The 18,285-nt window shown below is 40.6% G+C and overlaps 1 protein-coding gene across 12 annotated transcripts in view; it reads right to left on the reverse strand.

Moving 5' to 3' along the window:
• Positions 1-18,285, reverse strand: part of SGCE (sarcoglycan epsilon) — a 452,776-nt gene that overhangs the window by 30,090 nt on the left and 404,401 nt on the right. For all 12 annotated transcript variants that reach the window (XM_079301014.1, XM_079301013.1, XM_079301021.1 and 9 more), the window contains exon 2: positions 476-621. In XM_079301014.1, the coding sequence (XP_079157140.1) occupies positions 476-584 (109 nt within the window). In that variant the 5' untranslated portion in view covers positions 585-621. The remainder of the gene's footprint in view (positions 1-475; positions 622-18,285) is intronic.

The following is an 18,285-nucleotide window of genomic DNA, read 5'->3' on the forward strand; positions in this document are numbered from 1 at the left end:
ACACCCCCGTAGTCACAACAGCCCGTCCCTCGCACCAGGCGCCAGGTCAGGGAGCTGAGGAGCGCAGCGGGCCCGGCCCAGGCCCCGGGAGCGGAGCCTCCCGCGCCATCCAGCGGCTCTGGGCCAGGCCTGGCTCCGGGCCCCCCGGTATTCCCGCCCCGGCCTCACCCGCCGGCCCCGGGCCCTCAGCGCGGCCCCGCCGTGCCGGGAGGGGCTGTGGCGGGCCCGGGGCGGGGAGCGCAGGCCGCCGCCCCCGCGCCGCCCGCGGAGCGCCCGCCGTGCCGGGATGCTGGGACAGCCCGGCCCCGCCCGGCGGGGCACGGAGCGGCGGGAACGGGGCGCGCAGCGAGCCGCAGCCGGAGGGCGAGGCGGGGGTCGGCTCCGCCGGGAGGGGACGCGGAGCCCGAGCAGAGGGGGCACCGCGGAGCAGCGGGGCCCGGCACCGCTCGCCGCGGGGAGACGCGCCGTGACCGACCTGTCAGCAGGAGCGTGGTGAGGGCGCTGTGCGGCCACGGCCCCGCCGCGCAGCACCGCATCGCTCCCCGCTCCTCCGCCTGCTGCTGCCGACACCACCGCCGCCGCATCCTCTATGCCGCCAAGCACCGCTACTCCTGCCGCCGCCTCGCCCCGCGGCGGCCGCAGCATCCTCCCCTTCCCGCCCCGCTCCTCCCCGCCCCGCCCCGGCGGCCGTCTCCAGGCAGCGCGGCCGGGAAATGCCGGGCATGCCGGGAGGGGCCTGCCGCCGCCATGGCGGGGAGAGTGAGCTCCGCAGGGAGCGGGCTCCGCGGGACACGGCTCCCCTCAGGGCGGGGGCTGCCCGGCCCGGCCCCGCGGTGCAGGTGTGGCGGGACGAAGCCGCGGTGCCCCGGGTGGAGGGGGCAAGGCAGTGGCTGAGGTGCCTCGCCCAGCCCAGCTTAGTCCCGCGCTCTCCTTTGGAGACCGGCAGGGGAGGGCGGCATCCCACACCTCACAGGCCTGGGGCACACTAGCGTGCTGTGCTCCCGGAAAACATCGTGGCGAAAGCCCTCGCAATAACACATGTTGAACATCTTACCCCATCAGACTGGAGGAGCGAGCTGCAGTTCCTGCTTGTGTCCACAAGTGGGGGGAATCAGCAGAGGGTCAAAAAGATGATTTCGTGTCTGGAGCATCTCTCGTATGGGGGGATTGCAGGAACTGGGCCTCTTCGGTCTGGAGAAAACTGTGAGGAGATCTCATCAATGCATATAAATATCTCAAAGGCAGGTGCCAAGAGGCTCTTTTCAGTGGTGCCCGGTGACAGGATGAGGAGCAATGGCCAAAAATTAAAACACGAGAAGTTATACCTCGCAAGGGCTTTACACGGAGGGCAGCAGAGCACTGGAACAGGGAGATTATGGACTTTCCCTCTCTGGAGATGTTGAAAACCCACCTGTACACATTCCTGTGTCCAATTCCTGTCAGTGCAGACCTCCTTTAGGTGACTTTGCCTTGGCAAGGGGGTGGACTGGGTGATCTCCGGATCTTCCAACATTAACAGTTCTGTGATTCTGTGACACCAGCAGTAGGGCAGGACAGGACACCTTGCAGGCTTGCCTGGTGCACACAGATGTGTGCTCTTGGAAGTCATCACAGCAAAAGCTCTTGCAACTGCAGTTTTCTGAACAACTTACCCTATTTTAAGCCTGTATCCTTACTCCACACCAAGCTGGTTTTTTTTTCCAGTGTTTAGCAGCTGTTCCTGCAGCTGGAGTTTTGAGTGGGGTGTCTGGAGGAGTTGGTGAAGGTCCCAGCTCCAGGCTCACCTGTGCATGGAGGCTTGCATCCAATTTCCTGTGTTTCCAGGTCTGACCATCCATTCCATGCTGTCTCACTTCCACTATCTGCATTATACTTTTTGGATTTATTACTGATTTTTGACTGTCATTTAATGTCAGTGGCATAGCCCAAAAGTTATGGCAGTCTTTGCTGAGCTGTGAAAGCAAATCTGCCTGAGGAGGATGGAAGAATATTGTCAAATGCACTTCTTGGCAATGGTGATGTATTTTGAGAGTAGGTGTCTGTATATGTCATATATAACTGCTAAAGACACAGTGCTATGTAAATACTGCATTTTCTTTCAGGGACCTACTCTCTCTCTCAGCTTTCTGAATGGTTAAGAGTAGTCCCTGCACTAGAACTACATATTGCTATACATATTATACACAACAAAAGCCCCGTCTCAACAAGTAAATCAGTGTTTACTTTTATTTTCTCGTTCTAGTGGACTGTCATGCTTGCTATTTGAAAATTGCAGTGTCTTCCATTATCCATGGAAATAACCTTTCTTCATTTTTCATAGAGAATTTTGATTTCTCATGAAATTTCATAAGCATTTCCACTCTAGCAAGCCAAATATATTTGCAAAAAAGTAATAGTAATTGTATGCTTTTGAGATTTGGAAGAAAGAAATATAATCTTCCTTACTCAAATTGTATTGACCTCATTGAACTCTTTATAAGCTGGGGAAAAAAAGACAACTGTAGAAGACTTTGCCCTATCTGGCCTTATTCTTGTTGCAGCTCTAAATTTCCATTAATCCATCTCAGGAAGGGGAACTTTACATAGCAAATGGCTCTTCAATATAAATATTCTGCGTGACATTAAGATGCAAAATACTCTGGTGTTTTAGTCAGTGAGCTCGTTCTCCTGTTTAAAGGACTTTTTTCTTCTCACTCCACAGAGACTTTCAGAATGTATTTAAATTTTAATTTGACTAAAAAGATATTTAAGAGCAGAATTTACATTCCTTCCCTTACCTGTGCCTAGAAGTGCTCTTCTGTTTCATGGCACTTTATGAGTCTGAGTAGGCCTATTTCCTGTGTGAAAATAATGTGATTTTTTTTGCTCATTCCCTTATGTAAGTATAGAAAGCCACGCAGAGGCAGCTGTGCCATAAGAATCTGGGATAGCCAGCTCACCCTGTGGTGGAAATGTTTAGACTAACAAGTCTATATAATATACTGGTAGCTTTCCAACAATAATTTTTATGTTAGAGAAGTGTCTGATTTTTGTAAACATCTGTACTCTCATCAGCTTATTAATCACCATTTTCTTTCCAAGTACTGCATATTGAAATATTGTACTCTATAACAGTCAGCATTATTTTAATGTAGTAGCAGAACTGTAACAATGTTCAGTGCTTTGCCACCTTTGCACAGAATGGAGGCTCTGTTTATCTAAAACATGTTTGTGAGATGTTCTGCCTGAGAAAAAAAGGTTATGTGTCATGGACATGGAAAGAAGTGCCACAAAAGCCTGCCTTGTCCCACTGCTTCCTTCCTGGCAGCACTTGTGTGTGGGTGGGTATCTCTGTCTTTTTCTGTTGAGTGTTATCTTGAGGCTGGCATTCCAAAGCACACATCACTGACCCAGCCCTGCAAGACAGACTGACTCACCTGAGAAACTTTGGCTAATGCAGTGCATTTAATAATCCTACCCTTAGGTTCCTAAAATAAAGTGATATGGACAAAACAGCTCATTTAAATCAGCCACCAGGGATTTGATATTGATTAGAAATACTCCCTCTGTAAGTATTTCTTCTGTAATTTAATAGGCTGCCTATATTGAAACTAACTAAAAGGGAACAGTGATGAGACATTTTTACAGGAATTGTTCTGTATTCCATATTTACTGCATTTATTTTGGCAAGAAGAAGAGCTGGCTTCTAACACTACAATAGTTTTTAGCTAGAACTTTTTAATTCCTGAGTATAAACCCCTCATTTTTCAGTGATGCAAAAGTGGCAATTACTGTTTCCCCATGCATTCTGTGACTTTGAAGGGTTTTTTTTGATGTTCAGACACATTAGGAGTCTGATTTCATGCAGAAGGAATATAACCTAATCCATTTGCCTCTTTCTTATAGAGCTCCGGTTCTTCCAGCTTGATATTTATAGGTACTGAATGCTTGAAAGTGTTTGGTGTTTCTGGAGATCAGCCCACCTAAGCAGAAGAAGAAAGGGCAGTCTTTATTTTTTACTTCTGTTTTTTCAGGCACTCTTGTGAGAAAAATACTTTGTTATTGGTGTATAGTTTTCAGTAAGGTTAGCAATTAGTATACTAAGTCATTATGTAAGATATAAACACAACTGCAATTCTGGTTCCAGTTTGCAAGTCCTGAGGAGTTTATAATACCACCTTTCATTGCATTCCAAGGATTCTTACTTCTTTTGTACTTCTGTCTTTCTAATGTTTACTGAAAGCCTTTTGTCATGTTAATGTAGTAATTTGTGACTACACTATTTGTTTTTATTATATTAGTTTTTATTTATTATATTTATTATAATATTTATTATTTGTTTTATTTTAACTAAATGTTTTATATGCAGCAATGCTACAGGATACTGTATACAACAAAGAGTTCTTAAAAAATTAGGGGGTTAAGGATTTTGGTATTATGTCTACTGCATCCAACAGATGCTTATTGAATGAAGCAAAGCACATTATTCAAAAACTCCAGAGTTTAACAGAAGTTAACCTATGAACTGTTTTATGTGATTTAGCCCATGTGTTTCATCTTTTACTAGAATTTTAAAGTGTAAAGAGGAGCTCAAATTATCAAATTATATAATGTAGTAGTTACCTCTAGAATCTGGCATATAGTTTGGAAAACAGTATGTGTTTAGAAAAAGAACATTATAAATCTCCAAATATGGGAGTGATAAAGAGGAACAAATTTAAAAAAAAATAACTTGGAAGAAACAAGAAGTGCACTGTAAGTTAAAACAGCCCACAAGTGACCTCAGTTTGCTGAAGCAGCACTTGTATAGCCAGCAGCCCTGTGTGACAGTAACTGTGGCTTTATTTTAAAGGTTATAGTTTCACATGCCTGCCTAATTCATGTGGCTTTTAAGACATGCTCTGCTGCATCTGAAATACTGGCTCTTGTCAACATTATAGCAAGCTTTACATCTTTATATGTACAAATACATAACCCATATTTGCCTCTCTCTCATTCTTCAGGGCACTGCCAGGTAGCAATGAGTAAAATAATATTGAGGTGTGCATTTCTTTTATTAAAAGCTTCAATTTCAAGCATATTTGCTGCTGGATTCTCACTGATGGCTCATACTGTAGTTAAAAAAAAAAGTGTTGACTGTGGTTTCTATCCCAATTTTTCCTGTGGTCAAAGCTTTTAGGGAACATGTTGGTTTAAAGAATTAATATTGCTATCTGGGATTCAAACTGCTATTCTAGAAAAATACAAAAATGGATAGACAGTGATAAGTTTATTTTTTCTTTCCTTGCTCTGTATTGGGGAAAGCTGCATCCTGTAAAATTGCACAGAGAATAAATACTGTACATATAATGATTTACCATGGGGAGAAAAATAGTACCAGAAGCATCATCTGAATCTCTTCAAATGTCTGTCTGTAGTACTCAGACTAGCAGGCTTCTTAGTCCGGTATAAGTAGGACAAAATTAATATTTTCTTCATCCTTTCTGTAAGCTCTGCCATTCCTAAACTGCTAGGTTTTAAATTGGCTTAATTTCTTGTAAATTCTCCATAGAAAAGTTAGTTTGATTAGTTAAAATTAGTTTAAAATTCTGAACTAATTTTTGCTTCTTCATTGTTTAGCAATTCTTACAAAAATTCCTTGTTTCAGCCTTTTTTGTAATCCTCAGCCAGATGAATCTCCCCCACCTGGGAAGGTGAGTGTCTGTTCAAAAGCATTTTCAAAATACAATTATTGGAGTTAATGGTTGAAAAATTAGAGCTTCTAAATTCTGGTAGCATGTGGTTTACCAAAGCTGTTCACCTTTTGTGGATAATGTAACTAAGATCCTCTATACTTCAGAGATCCTCTGTGTGGAAACAGGATACTATTTATAGGTTGAATTAACTTTTTTTTGTTGTTGTTTTCTTTCTAACAGAGCATAGGCCCTGGAATGCAGCTGCATGATGATACACTCCCTTGCTACACAGAAATAGCTCAGAAAGAATTATTAGAGAAAACAATGGGCTAGATGAGCACGTTGGCAAATGCAGAGTGAGTAAATCCTAATCTCTGGCAAAAATGTCCATCTCTTCTCCCTCGACCAAATAATTTTTTACAAAATTTACTGGAAAGGGCTGGCATTATCCTAGAACCAGTTTTTGTAGCAAAAACAACTGTCTGTGAAATGTGAAACCAAAAGTGAAACTAGTCAGTGAAACTAGACTGAAAGCTGCATGCTCTCGTTAGGGGTTTCTTGTGCATTGTCACAGGTGAGACTGTGTGTATCTGTAACTGAAGTCTTCTATTATGTTTGGCGCAATAAATCAGTGGTGTTTGGGAGAAATAGTTCCCATGTCAAGATGGAATCTATGAATAATTTGGAGAATGGAACACACCTAGCAGGAACTCTTGCAAATGCCAGACATTGGATGTCAGTATCATGTTGGCCAAGTTACATAACACAGATCCAACTTCATTAGGGATTCTCAGCCCAAAGAAGGGGAAACATGGGCCAACACTGAACAAGGTGTAGTTCTTTCTATGGGAGTAGGCAACACCCAGAGCTTAAGGCAACATCTTTGAAAAAAACAAGCTAATCATACATCCTAGATGATGAATAGTGGAGGGTGTTGGATTTTTACTTAGAATAAGCTCTTGCCAAGAGTGTAGGAGTTGCAGAAACACCTCAAAGAAGCAGAGCAAAAGTTTGTGACAAGTGTGTTACGCACAGATTTAAGAAAACAGTTTAATGAAAAATAGAAGATTTTCTTCCTGAAGACATGAAATTTGAAAGTGATGTTAGGAGGAAGGGCCAAGGCTCACACAGAACAAAGAACAAGTTTTCTCTCTGTTCCAGAACAAGCAAAGCTTGGAGAAACACTGAAATACTTATATGTTTTTTTTTTTAAATAAGTATCACGTACTCTCCAATGTTTTTGTGTGAGATGTTACCTTATATGGAGAAATGCAGGCTGAAAGTGGCTCTTTGAGGGTAGCAGTTAAGAAAGACTGAGAAAATAAAGAGCATGCCACAGAGTACAATAATCAGATTTACAACCAGGAGAACATGGAGGCTGAAAGGCTGGAATGCAGCTATAGCTTCAGGATTGTTGAATGTGGTTCTGTCTAACTGGGATCTGAAGGCGTGCCTTATCTAAACACATCAGAACTAGTCTTGAGTAGTGTGGAGTTCATACAGAGGATCTTAGCCTAGTTTTGTGTCTTGTATAGATGTGGTTTTGTGAGATGTGTATTGACTGAGAGAAGCAAACATTAACACTTTTCCCTCAGATAATAAGTACCAAAGGAGACAGATGTTTTCAGTTTTCAGAAAACATGCCACATATAAGCAAGGCTGTGCTCAGGTGGCTGTTGCTGCCACGTCTTCACACATGGACTGCTTACATCTTTTGGCAAGTAAGACATGTTTTGTTTAGGAGAAGCTAATCCTGTATCACTGTGTTGTGGTGTTGTTTGGCTTTCAAATTAAGTAAGTAGTACTTGCCAGATGTCTAAGTTTATGAAATATTACAGATCCTGAGGGGAAAAATGTAACAGAGAGTTACTGAATTGCAGTGTTTCATCTGGAGAGGTGGAGGACCAGTCAGCTAAAGGAACATGATCAGAGAAACTAATCTGGGAAAGAACAGCCTAGACAGGGTCTTGCCCTTTCTGACTCTCATTGACTTCAGAAGGAATTTAGCACTCTGGAAAATTAGATAATTTTAAATCTGGGTGCCCAAAAAGATAATTCATTCGTCTTTTTTTGAGTATTCATGTTTCAAGATTTTCACTTAGCAGTCTTGGACAGGTTTTTAGTTTTCTCTGGGTAAGGTTTCTCTATCTGATGGTAGTAAATCATGCAAATGCTAAAATATCCAAGATAGATGAAGAGTATAGTTATTACAGTAGACTGTAAATAGTGCTTTTATCTTTTTATGAATGAAGGTGGGCAGTACCACTGTGAACTGGGAATGCTGTAAAATGTAATCATAGGGAGGTGGAGAAGGAAGGGATAATGTAGAACTCAGAAGTCCTGTGAGCCTCACCTTCAAAAGGGGTTTGTGCAGGACTGAAAATTTGGCAAAGCTTTCCTTATCTGTCAGATTTCTGAGCCTAGTCCTTTCCATACATGCTGCTGGCATGTTCTGCTTCAGATCAGTAGGATTCAAAATTCTTCTTTTCAGCTTCCTCTGCAGTAGGAGAAGGAAGGTGATTTCTTACTTCTTCTAGGTTTACTCCTCTGTTTGTCATGTGGAAATAAACTACAGCTTTCTGACAGCCCACTGGTTTTGCCTTCATGCAAAGTGTTTGTATTATATGAACCTATATTATTATGCACCATTCTTCTGGATTTTTTTAATGCAAAAAGCTGAGTATTGTAAATTCTTACAAACACATCAGGCTAATAAATCTGACCATAAAAAATCATTAGTACCTGACAGTTCTGGTTTCACAAGTCCTGCCAAAATTAAGCCCCATAATGTTTCCTCAGGTTTTTATAAGATTTTTTTAAAGTGTTCACATATTAACTTCCAATAAATCCTAGCTGTCTTTTGATTTGAAGTAGTTGGAAAGAGATGGAATTTAAGTGCAGCATTATTACAGATGTTTAAGTCAAATTGTCGTTGTGATCTATCATTTCCATGGTTTTTGCATTGTTGGCAAATCTACATTTTAAATTTAATTGAGTTTCATTACTCTGGCGTGTTTTTCTGCAGAATGAAAATCTTTGTGCCATTTTCTCCTGCGAAGCAAATTCTATGCCAAATACAGACCATAGATATAAAACTCCTTGATTTAATATTATAGATGTATCTGCTAACATTCTGAAAATTTTCATATTTAAACCAGACTTCCATTTCCCCCAGCAACTCTGAAATATTTTGAAGATTTGTTTCAAGTTTTTGTTTAGCCTGTATTTTCCTATTTAATCTGATTAGAACTTTTATCTTTAAATCTCTCAGTTGCTTTTCTTCAAATCTTAATATTTGAATATAATTTTACTGCAGACAATTTTACAGGTTTAAAATAATTTTCCAATTTTTAATTGTGGGTCCTTTTTCAATCTCTTACTGGGAGGAGTGAGTTGTATACCCAGAATGATGGCAGGAGGGATTAGTGTCCAGGTTTTGGGGGTTAGCCTGACTTGTTTGTAACTTTCATCCTTTCTATGATATATTCCTGTTCTGTATCTTCTTGTGAATATGCTGTCACTCTGGTTAGTTAGGCCTAAAGGGGGGGAACTAAGTGAAGAAAAATCTTGGGCACCTTGTATATGCCAAGGCAAAAGTGTTTATTTACCCTACTGAAGGTGACAGTTCTGTTTATCTTTAGGAGAAAAGATTTTGACCAACAGACTTGTAATAGCTTTGTCAATGAAATAATGAGCTGTACACAACCAGTGAAATATTCTAGAACTCAAGGAAAGCAGGGATTGCAAAATGGTTTCCTTCAGCTCTGTTTTAGAAGTTAGTAAATGGAATCCTAAAAGTAAGTGTACAGAGAATAGATACTCTGAAGCAGATCAGTCAGTTCTGCAAAGCCCAGGATTTTGCTACCTATTGTAGCAACCACGTGTGTTAAAAACTACAGGGAAGAGATCCCACAGTGTATATGAAGGTAGAGCAGAGAGGTATTCAGTCATTTTACTTGCAGGAAGTTGTACTACACTGTGAGGGTCCAGACTGAGAATAGAACTGAAGTGTTTGCACTCCAGACAAGTTACAAAAAAGTGACTTTGTACACAGAAGATACATTTTTGCCATAGGACAGAGGAGCCCTCTTCCCTCCTTTTTTTCTAAAGTTCTTGCATCCTTGACAGCCTTCCCAAACATGGGTAGTTTAGGGCAGTGTCATATACAGGAGATTTTTGGTGGTTGGTTTATTTCAGTTTATTTCAGTGAGGCAGAAGTAGCTGAATGTGAAGCTACGAACTTAGTTAAAATACAAGATAAATGCATATTTTTTATTGTGAATACACAATTTTATAAAGGTTAAACCACTCCAAATTATCTATCTGGAATAAAATTTGAGTATTTTCCCTGAAAAAGTAACATTCCATTTCCAGCATGTGCCATCCCTTGAATTGTAAAATTGATGCAACCAGACAAGGTAATGGTACAAGTCCTTTAGTTTAATTAGAGGTTTGTTGATTGACTTTTTTTAAGGGAGAGAAAGGGAGGGTAGTTTGCATTTTTGGCAGGAAGGGAAAGGCAAGGATTTATTTTGCTTTTACAAGGACCAGATATCCTGTATTATGTGAGCTAAAGACGTGTGTTCTCAGCAAAGTGTCAGAACAAAGACAAAATCTCTGCATGAGAGAACTTACTGTGTAGGAGGATCTTCAAGTAGCAGATCAGCTGCATTAAGATAGAAATTACAGTATTTAATTCCCTGTGAAGTTCTAATGTGAGCCTGTCACATGGGCAGTGTAGAAAGCTGTGTGCAAAAGTTCTTGTTTGACTCAGGAATACTCAAACTCAACTGTCCTTGGGGAGGAAAATGCTCAAAGGATGTATGTAGAATAATGATCTATATGGTAGGGATATATTCTGGAATTGAATGTAAGACTGAAAGAAAAAGATGAAAGATCAGAAAGAACAGGATAAGCATAACTGGAAATATTTTCTTGCTAGAATGAAGAAAACTAGTAAGGTAATTCATGGTTTGTAAGAGGGGATGCTTTTATGAAAGGAATTGTAGCAATTGTGGGAGTACCAAGTAGGAGTTAGAAAAGGCAACAGAGGAGGTAGCAGTAGTTTAGGAACTTCAGAAGACAGGCAATCAGAACTCAGGCCAAGGTTTCCCCCACAGGAAGTGAGAGAAAGGACTTGCTTGTTTTTCAAGGACATATTATTAAGGGGGAATCAACTGGGCTTGGCAAAATACTCAGAAAAGTGGGAGAGAATAATGACTACAAAATGATAGTTATGTTGTTCTGACAAACAGGAGGATGCTGGAGCTGTGAAAGCACAGAAAAGTGGTTTTGAATGGGGCAACTGCTGTAAGATTATAAACACAGTCAGATATTAAGCATAGTTGAACAGAGCTGAATATTCCCATTGAAATTTACAGACTGAAGACACTAATATTTATGTAGGTGTGACAGCAAATTATGGCTTTTAATTGGCATTTTTGTGCTTTTCCTGTTTATGCTTTTGAAAAGGTACAACCAACCTTTGACAATCATGTAACAAAAGTTGGCTTGTACAAAAAAAAAAAAAAAAACCTATTTTTTTGTGTGTGCAGGAAGTATAGCAGATATGCTTAAGTGTGACAAGACAGACCCTGGCTTACAATAAGAGCTGACATGATCAAATTGCTGTTTGACTGACTTCAGATGTTGGTAATGCAACTGTCACAGTATAGCTGAGCTTTGTCTTAAAGCCTTAAATATTGGGACAGGAATATTCATGGAACATAGCAGATTCTCTCTCCAAAGATCTCACTGATTTACAGACTACTGTAACTGCTAAAGAAGTAAAGACAAAGAAGTTTAGTTTTATTTCAACTGCTTACTTTGAGTTCAACTAGCCATTATTAATGAGAATATTTAGTATTATACAGAGCACAAATTCAACAAGGAGCAGCTGAGGGAACTGAGGGTGTGTTTAGCCTGGAGAAGACCCAGGGGAGAACTTACTGCTCTCTACAACTACCTGGAAGGAGCTTTAGGCAGTTCAGGGCTGACCTCCTATCCTGAGTACAAGGAATTGGACAAGAGGAAATGGCCTCAGGTTGTGCCAGGAGAGGTTTAGACTGGATATGGGAAAATTTTCTTCACTAAAAAAGTTGCCAAGCATTGGAAGAGGTTGCCTGGGAAAGTGGCTGAGTCAACATCCCTGGGGGTATTTAAAAATATGTAAATATGGTGCTTGAGGGCATAGTTTAGTGCTGAAACTGGCAGTGCTGGGTTAAGGGTTAGACTTGATGAAGGTCTCTTCAAGCCTAAATAATTCTATGATTCTACAATTTTACCAGAGATGAAAGATTTTGTATCACAGCCTCCTTTTTAATGTCTGGAACTTGAACTCTGTCTTACACATTTTAGCAAAGCTTTGGCTTTCTGAGTTCATATCAAGAAAAGCAACATAAATTATATTCAAAATTAGATTCTGTAGAATAATCCTGAGAAGCCAGCTAAGTTGTTTGATTTTAAAATGTCATTAAATCTCGAATTGATATCTAGGTTCAAAAGTCTGTTTGATCTGTTTTTTCTCCCTTATACATTTTTATGAGAAATGAGACTCTATTGTAACTACTTAAATGTAAAGATAACTAAAACTATTTAATAAGTGAAATCATGGTTAGATATGAGTTAAAGTGGCTGAAAGCAAACCTAAATTCTGCCTGTCTTTTTTTGCCTCCCACACCCTTCCAAAAATGATAAAATCTAATGCTTGCCAATCCTTCAGTTGTATTATTATAAACTTACAAAGCACAGCAAGGTCCAGAATTAATTCTGTCTCCTTTAAGTAGCCCTGAAGATGACTGCCATATATGCACAAAGTAGTTTTTGCACTGTTCCTTCTGAAACTCCAGTGCAACTTAAAATATTTCCAGCCCATGACCAAGATTTTGCACATTATTAAATGATTGAGTTCTTCTTGGCAATCATCACAGATACTTCTTTTTTCTGAAAGAATAGTAAACACTTGTTCTCTCTTCACATGACTGAATTTCACAACAAAGGAAAAAAAGTTCTCGCTCTGAATCTCTTTTACTCAAAATTAGATTCAGATTGTGTAGGAGACTGTATAGCCTTGGTCAGCTTGTTGGGGGAATAAAATTAATTTTCCTCACTGGCATTTTGTAACTTAAGTTATATTGCAAAGGCAGGAATTAATTGTTTGGCTTTGTAAGTTGTTAATCAGAGACTGCTGGAGTTCAGCAGTTTTTGTGTCACAACAGTCATCCGTTGTTACTTCTAACAAGTCTTTTCCTCACCCTAACAGAAGTGTCAGAATACTGAATGCCTTTTGCAGGAGCACTTAATTACCAAAACTGTTGCAGTTAGTCTAGCACTACTTTCAGATTCCTCAACACAATCTTAGGTTATTGGTGCTACTTAAGCTTTATCTAAGTTGCAAAGCATTGAAGGACATTTTAGAAATGCCTAATCCAGATCTTTAGCAGGTTTAACTGAAACTGGAGCAACTCAGTTGAGTGGCTTTTTGTGTTCCATAGCTGCTTTACAGACTGTGACAAGAAAAATGGGTTTTTTTCTCAAAAAACAGTGTCAGTGCACAAAGAAGTAGATGCACACTGGAATATCCTCTCAGCTTCTATGAAGAAAGATAGCAACTAGTAAAGCATAGTACTGTAACTGAATTATATGAATGATGTGTTATAAGCGATCTTGTATTACTTTCTAACATTTTGGGGGAAAAACAAAAGATGAGATTTTGTTCAGGCCATGTAGATAAACATTTTCAAAGCTAGATTTTTACTGATGAGTGTGTAGGTTTGTGTCTAGTCAAAAAGATGCCTTTTTACATCAACTCAGCTGGCTGAATTTTATGTTTCTATGGTCACTTTCTAATAAATAATGAGAGAGGCAGGATGACACCAGGCTGAGAAGTCTTCTGAGGTGAGATGAATGCCTTTCTGATGGTGTTTCTCTGTCTTTCCATGAGGTCTCAGTTAAATTGCTAAACTCAAGTGAAATTAACATCTTCCATGAAGAAAATCTTCTTGAATACATATCTGAAAATGGAAGTGATAGATAATGTACTCTTTTAAACTTACATCAACAGATCAATTTTTTACTACTTATTTTTACAATAGTATCTAGGAAAACTAGGTATGCATAAGGTGCTTGAGGCTGTATAATCACAGACTAAAAAGCCAGTCCTAACTCTCAGAGTTTGCACACTGTAAAACAACATGATAGAAGAAAGCAGAAAACAGGAGTTAAAAGGATAGTGAGAGTGCCTAGGTCAATAGTAATCACAATCATCAACCACATAATAACTGAGAGTTTAGCAGACTTTGTAAACAAGAGCTTTACCATGTGACTTGGAGGTTGATAGGATTGTAACTGTGGGGATGTTTCAGAGGAGAGCCTTTGAGGGAAAAGGATCATGGAGACATATTTATGGGAAGTATATACATGGTCACTGGGAACTGATGGAATCTCAGACCCTAGTTTAGAGCAGGGTTCCCGTGTTTGGTCACCCTCACTGTCAAAAAGTATTTTCTTACGTTTAAGTGGAAATTCTTATATTTTCATATGTGTCCATTGCTTTTTTCCTGTTACTGGGAACTACTGAAGAGAGCCTGTCTCCACCTTCTTTACACACTCCCATCCAATATTTGTATGCACTGACAAGATACCCCTGAGCTTTCTGTTCTCCAGTCTGTTCTCCAAGAACAGCCCCAGCTCTCCCAGCCTCTTGGGAGGGTTGTTTGAGTCACTTGGTCACCTTCATGACGCTTCACTGGAATTGTTCCAGTTTGATGTTTATGTCTGTGGGGGCCAGACCTTGACTCCCTACTCCTGGAGTGTTTTACCAGTGCTGAGTGGAGAGAGAGGAACCTGTCAACCTGCTGGCAACATTTTGCTTAATATAGCCCAGAAGGATGCTGGCCATCTTTGCCAACACCCTACAATGTTTGGCTTGACAGAAGCCAGAGGGTTGAAGTAAGAATATAGTGAATTTTTGATGGTATGGTCCCTATGTCATTCATAATCCTGTTTTCTCAGTCACCAGCTGTACCAGCATATCCACCATGAGGAGTTGGAAAGAAGATTGCTTAATACAGATGCTATTTCCATCACTAGAGTGGTGTGTATGACTTTGGTATAGTTTCTTTAAGTGAAAATTTCATTAGGCTCAGGAGAACTCCTGTTGAAGCTGAGGATACTGAATCTCATGATTCTGGAAAACAGCTTAATCTGCTGACTGCTAATTTTCCAGATCTTGAGCTGGAAAGGAGGAGGCATCTTGGCCAGGAGGAGAATACAGAATCTTGTCCCATCTCCTGGATGGGACTGGATGGAGAGCAAAGACGGCATCTTCTGGGAGAACAAAGCAAGTTGCATGATTTGGGGAGGCTGGAGTGCAGAGTGGGACATGGAAGGGAAGGTGTAACTCCATACCAGAAGGGAGATGGGAAAGCTGCTGTGTAAGCCCTGGGCCAGCTCTCAGCCAGAATGAGGAGGAAGACACTTTAAAGGAGCATAGGGAGGAGGCAGGGGAACTGGGTGGAGGCTAAAATAGAAAGCCTTTCTATATGCTCTCTTCAAATGTAGATTCAGTGTCATTTCCACAGAAGTTGGAGGTGGATTTAGGGTCCTTCACACTGACCTGTGTAGAATCATTGTTAAACTTACCTGGGTGAGGTGGGAACTGGTAACAAGCACGGAAATTTCTTCTGACCTTGGATGCTACTAGTGATTAAAACACCTTGAGGTAAAGACTTTTTAGCAGTATAGGCAATTTGTCTGATCCAAAATTTTGTTCACTAAGCTGCTGTTGTTTCCTGACCTCATGAAATGGCACTATGTGGGAGCTACACAATTCACATGCAATTCCAAAAGATGGCAACCTTAGGCTTCCAAACTGGGGCCCCTGCTAAAAAGCTCTACAGCTCCTAACAGTTCACAGTGGTGAATGTTTGAAAATTCTGTGCTGCTCCAGACTGAGCTTATTTTTATCCATCTATTCTATTTTTCATATATTTCTACATTAAGACAGAATATATGTAATTCACTTGAAAAATGGGCAACTTCTCAAATGAATTTTTGTGCCTGAGGGAAGGGTAAGTTAGGAAACCTTAGATCTACAATCTGTTTCAGACTTTGACTTCAATTATATACAGGAGTGAAACTCTGCTATAAATCTATGCTGAAGCTTCTGTGGCACAATGATAAAGCAGAAACAAATTGGTGAAAAAAATTAAGAAGGAACTATTTAATTTGATGGATTTTAGTCAACTTGCTCTTGTTTTATGGAATTATTAAGGCTTTTTTCACACAGTCCACTAGTCTTGCCTGAATCAGTTTACCTTTAATGGCAATCACTACCATTGTGAAACTCTGCACAACTCTGGATAGATACACTCTTGAGACAAGATAAGGTAAATAGCCTTCATGCTGCCTTTTTTCTTATGCCTTAAAAGATCCATCTTTTCTCTTGGTTAGTACTTGTTTTCTGACTTGATCTTTGTGTCCAGTTCCTGCCTTTTTTGTGTTTTTGTGTTCACCATGAATCTTACTTGTGAGTAGTTAATGACAGAAACTTCACAGAGAAATTCATCAAGTAATGCAGTTATTTTAAAAATTTTTATTAAATTATGTAGTTACAACTGAATCTCACTGACAAAACTAAAAAATTCTGATGGTGAAGTCTGAATTCTGTGGTTTTATGAAAAATGCTGCTTTTGCATTACAGGATCATTGCTGTATGGAAAATCAAGCATCTTGCTTATTTTCCAAAAGTCATGTTTGGAAACCATCAGCTTGGAAAAATCTATCTTGGTTTGGCTTAAAGCCAGATTTTGAAATTTCGTCTTTCATGAAGCAGAAATGTCTTTCTTCAAGCAGCCCTAGAAGCAGGGTCAAAATCTGAGCCCCACTCCTTTTTATGCAAAGCTTTTCACTTCTGCAATCATTCATCCCTCCTCAATCCAGAGATAGAAAATTCTATCTTTTTCTCTGGTTGTGCCAGTTCCTTGCTTATACTGTGCTGCTGTGAAGGGGTAAATATTGGCCTAAGCTATTACTGTGGTTCCTTCCTATCTGTAGCAGAACTGGGAGAGAATTTTGAAGGGAATTTTGCTGCTTATGTTCAGAAAGCTTGTGATTTTAGCATTGCCCCCAGGGTTATTTTCCTCCCACAATGTTGAGAGGATCATTCTGTGTTAACCAACTCAATATTCCAATAGTTTTGTATCACATTCATATTACTCTTCTTGGTTATGTTTATTGCTTGCATAGGTAAGATTTCAGACAGGGATCTTATTTCTACAAGGTTTATCTTGTGCTACAACTCTCATTACTGAGCTCCTCAATGTTCAGTACATTTATTCTTGCTAACCCAGTGGAATATAAAGCTTATTTTTAATCTATTTTTAACAAAGGAAAAACTGTGGTTCATAGAGACTAGAATTTCATCTAGCCTTCAGAGGGAAGAAATAGCAAGCTCCTGTGCATGATTTCCAGGTGTTTGGCACCCTAATTACCTCTGTTAAATAGTTGGGGTGATGAACATTACATATGGGGAGGAGTGATCAGAAAGCATTGGCATTCTCAGCAGGAAGCTGTGAGAGTCAATTAGCAGGAGCAGGGATGTTTCAGGACCTCTGCCTCCTTCTGCAGCTTTGGCATTTAGCTCTCTGTGGGCTGGAGCACCTCCTTCCTTTGGCACACTGCCTCTCCTGCCAGTGCATGCAAGCTCTGAGCTTTGGTACATGTTCTTATCCTTCTATGTCTTTATTTAAAAGAAAAAAAAAAAAAAAAAAACAAAACCCAACACACAAACCCCCATCAAACCCATGGTGGTTCTCCTCTTCCTCATATCTCCTATATGCAAATCAGTAGCATAAGCATTGACTGAGAAGGCTTACTGCTCATTTGGGCAGGTTGAAGTTGCATCTCCCAGATCCTGGGGGAATGCCTGGGAGGCTGGAGCTAGGGAGGGAGCTGTGCTGCAAGTCTGTGTGAGGTAAGCTGGGAGTCCTGGGGCCTGGAGGAGGATGACTGGTGACTTGGCTCTTCTGGCAGGGAGGGCAGCAGAGTTCCATCTTCCAGACTCGTTCGTGCATTTTAAACACAACTCCAAAACAACTCCAAGGGGTCCAATCTGTATTTTTGTTATTCAGATGACAGCCCAAACTGCTCAGTGCTAAACACATACTTTTTCATGTCTTCTGCTCCCCTCCCTCTCTGCTGTCTACCCTGTATTTAAGCATGTTTTTAAGGCAGCAGAAAGAGAGGAGGTGAGAGGAGCCTCCTCATGCTGAAGAGATCTTAAACCCAGGTGTCTCCTGTTTTTTTCCAATGTGTGCTGTAACCAGCAGGATACTGTATGAAAATAAAAGCTTGCAACAATTTTGTCCTCTCTGACTGTGTTTTAAAAGAAAATGTTTACCTGTTCATTTTGTGAACTACTGTGAGCTCCAGCTGTAGGCTTGGTGTGTTTTGAGTACAGACATTGACTCCTTAGGGGCCAGTGTCACCTGGGATTTTGGGGTCTTCAGTTAGAATAGGCAAACTGCCTAATAGACACAAACTGCCAAGATGTTTCATTTTTGGCTTGTCCAGAAGCAATTTTTTTAGAAAACTTTCAGGTTCAAGTGAGAGGTGCCCTTTAGAGTAGGCA

This window comes from Erithacus rubecula (assembly GCF_903797595.1).
Source record: "Erithacus rubecula genome assembly, chromosome: 3".
Taxonomy (NCBI): Eukaryota; Metazoa; Chordata; class Aves; order Passeriformes; family Muscicapidae; genus Erithacus; species Erithacus rubecula.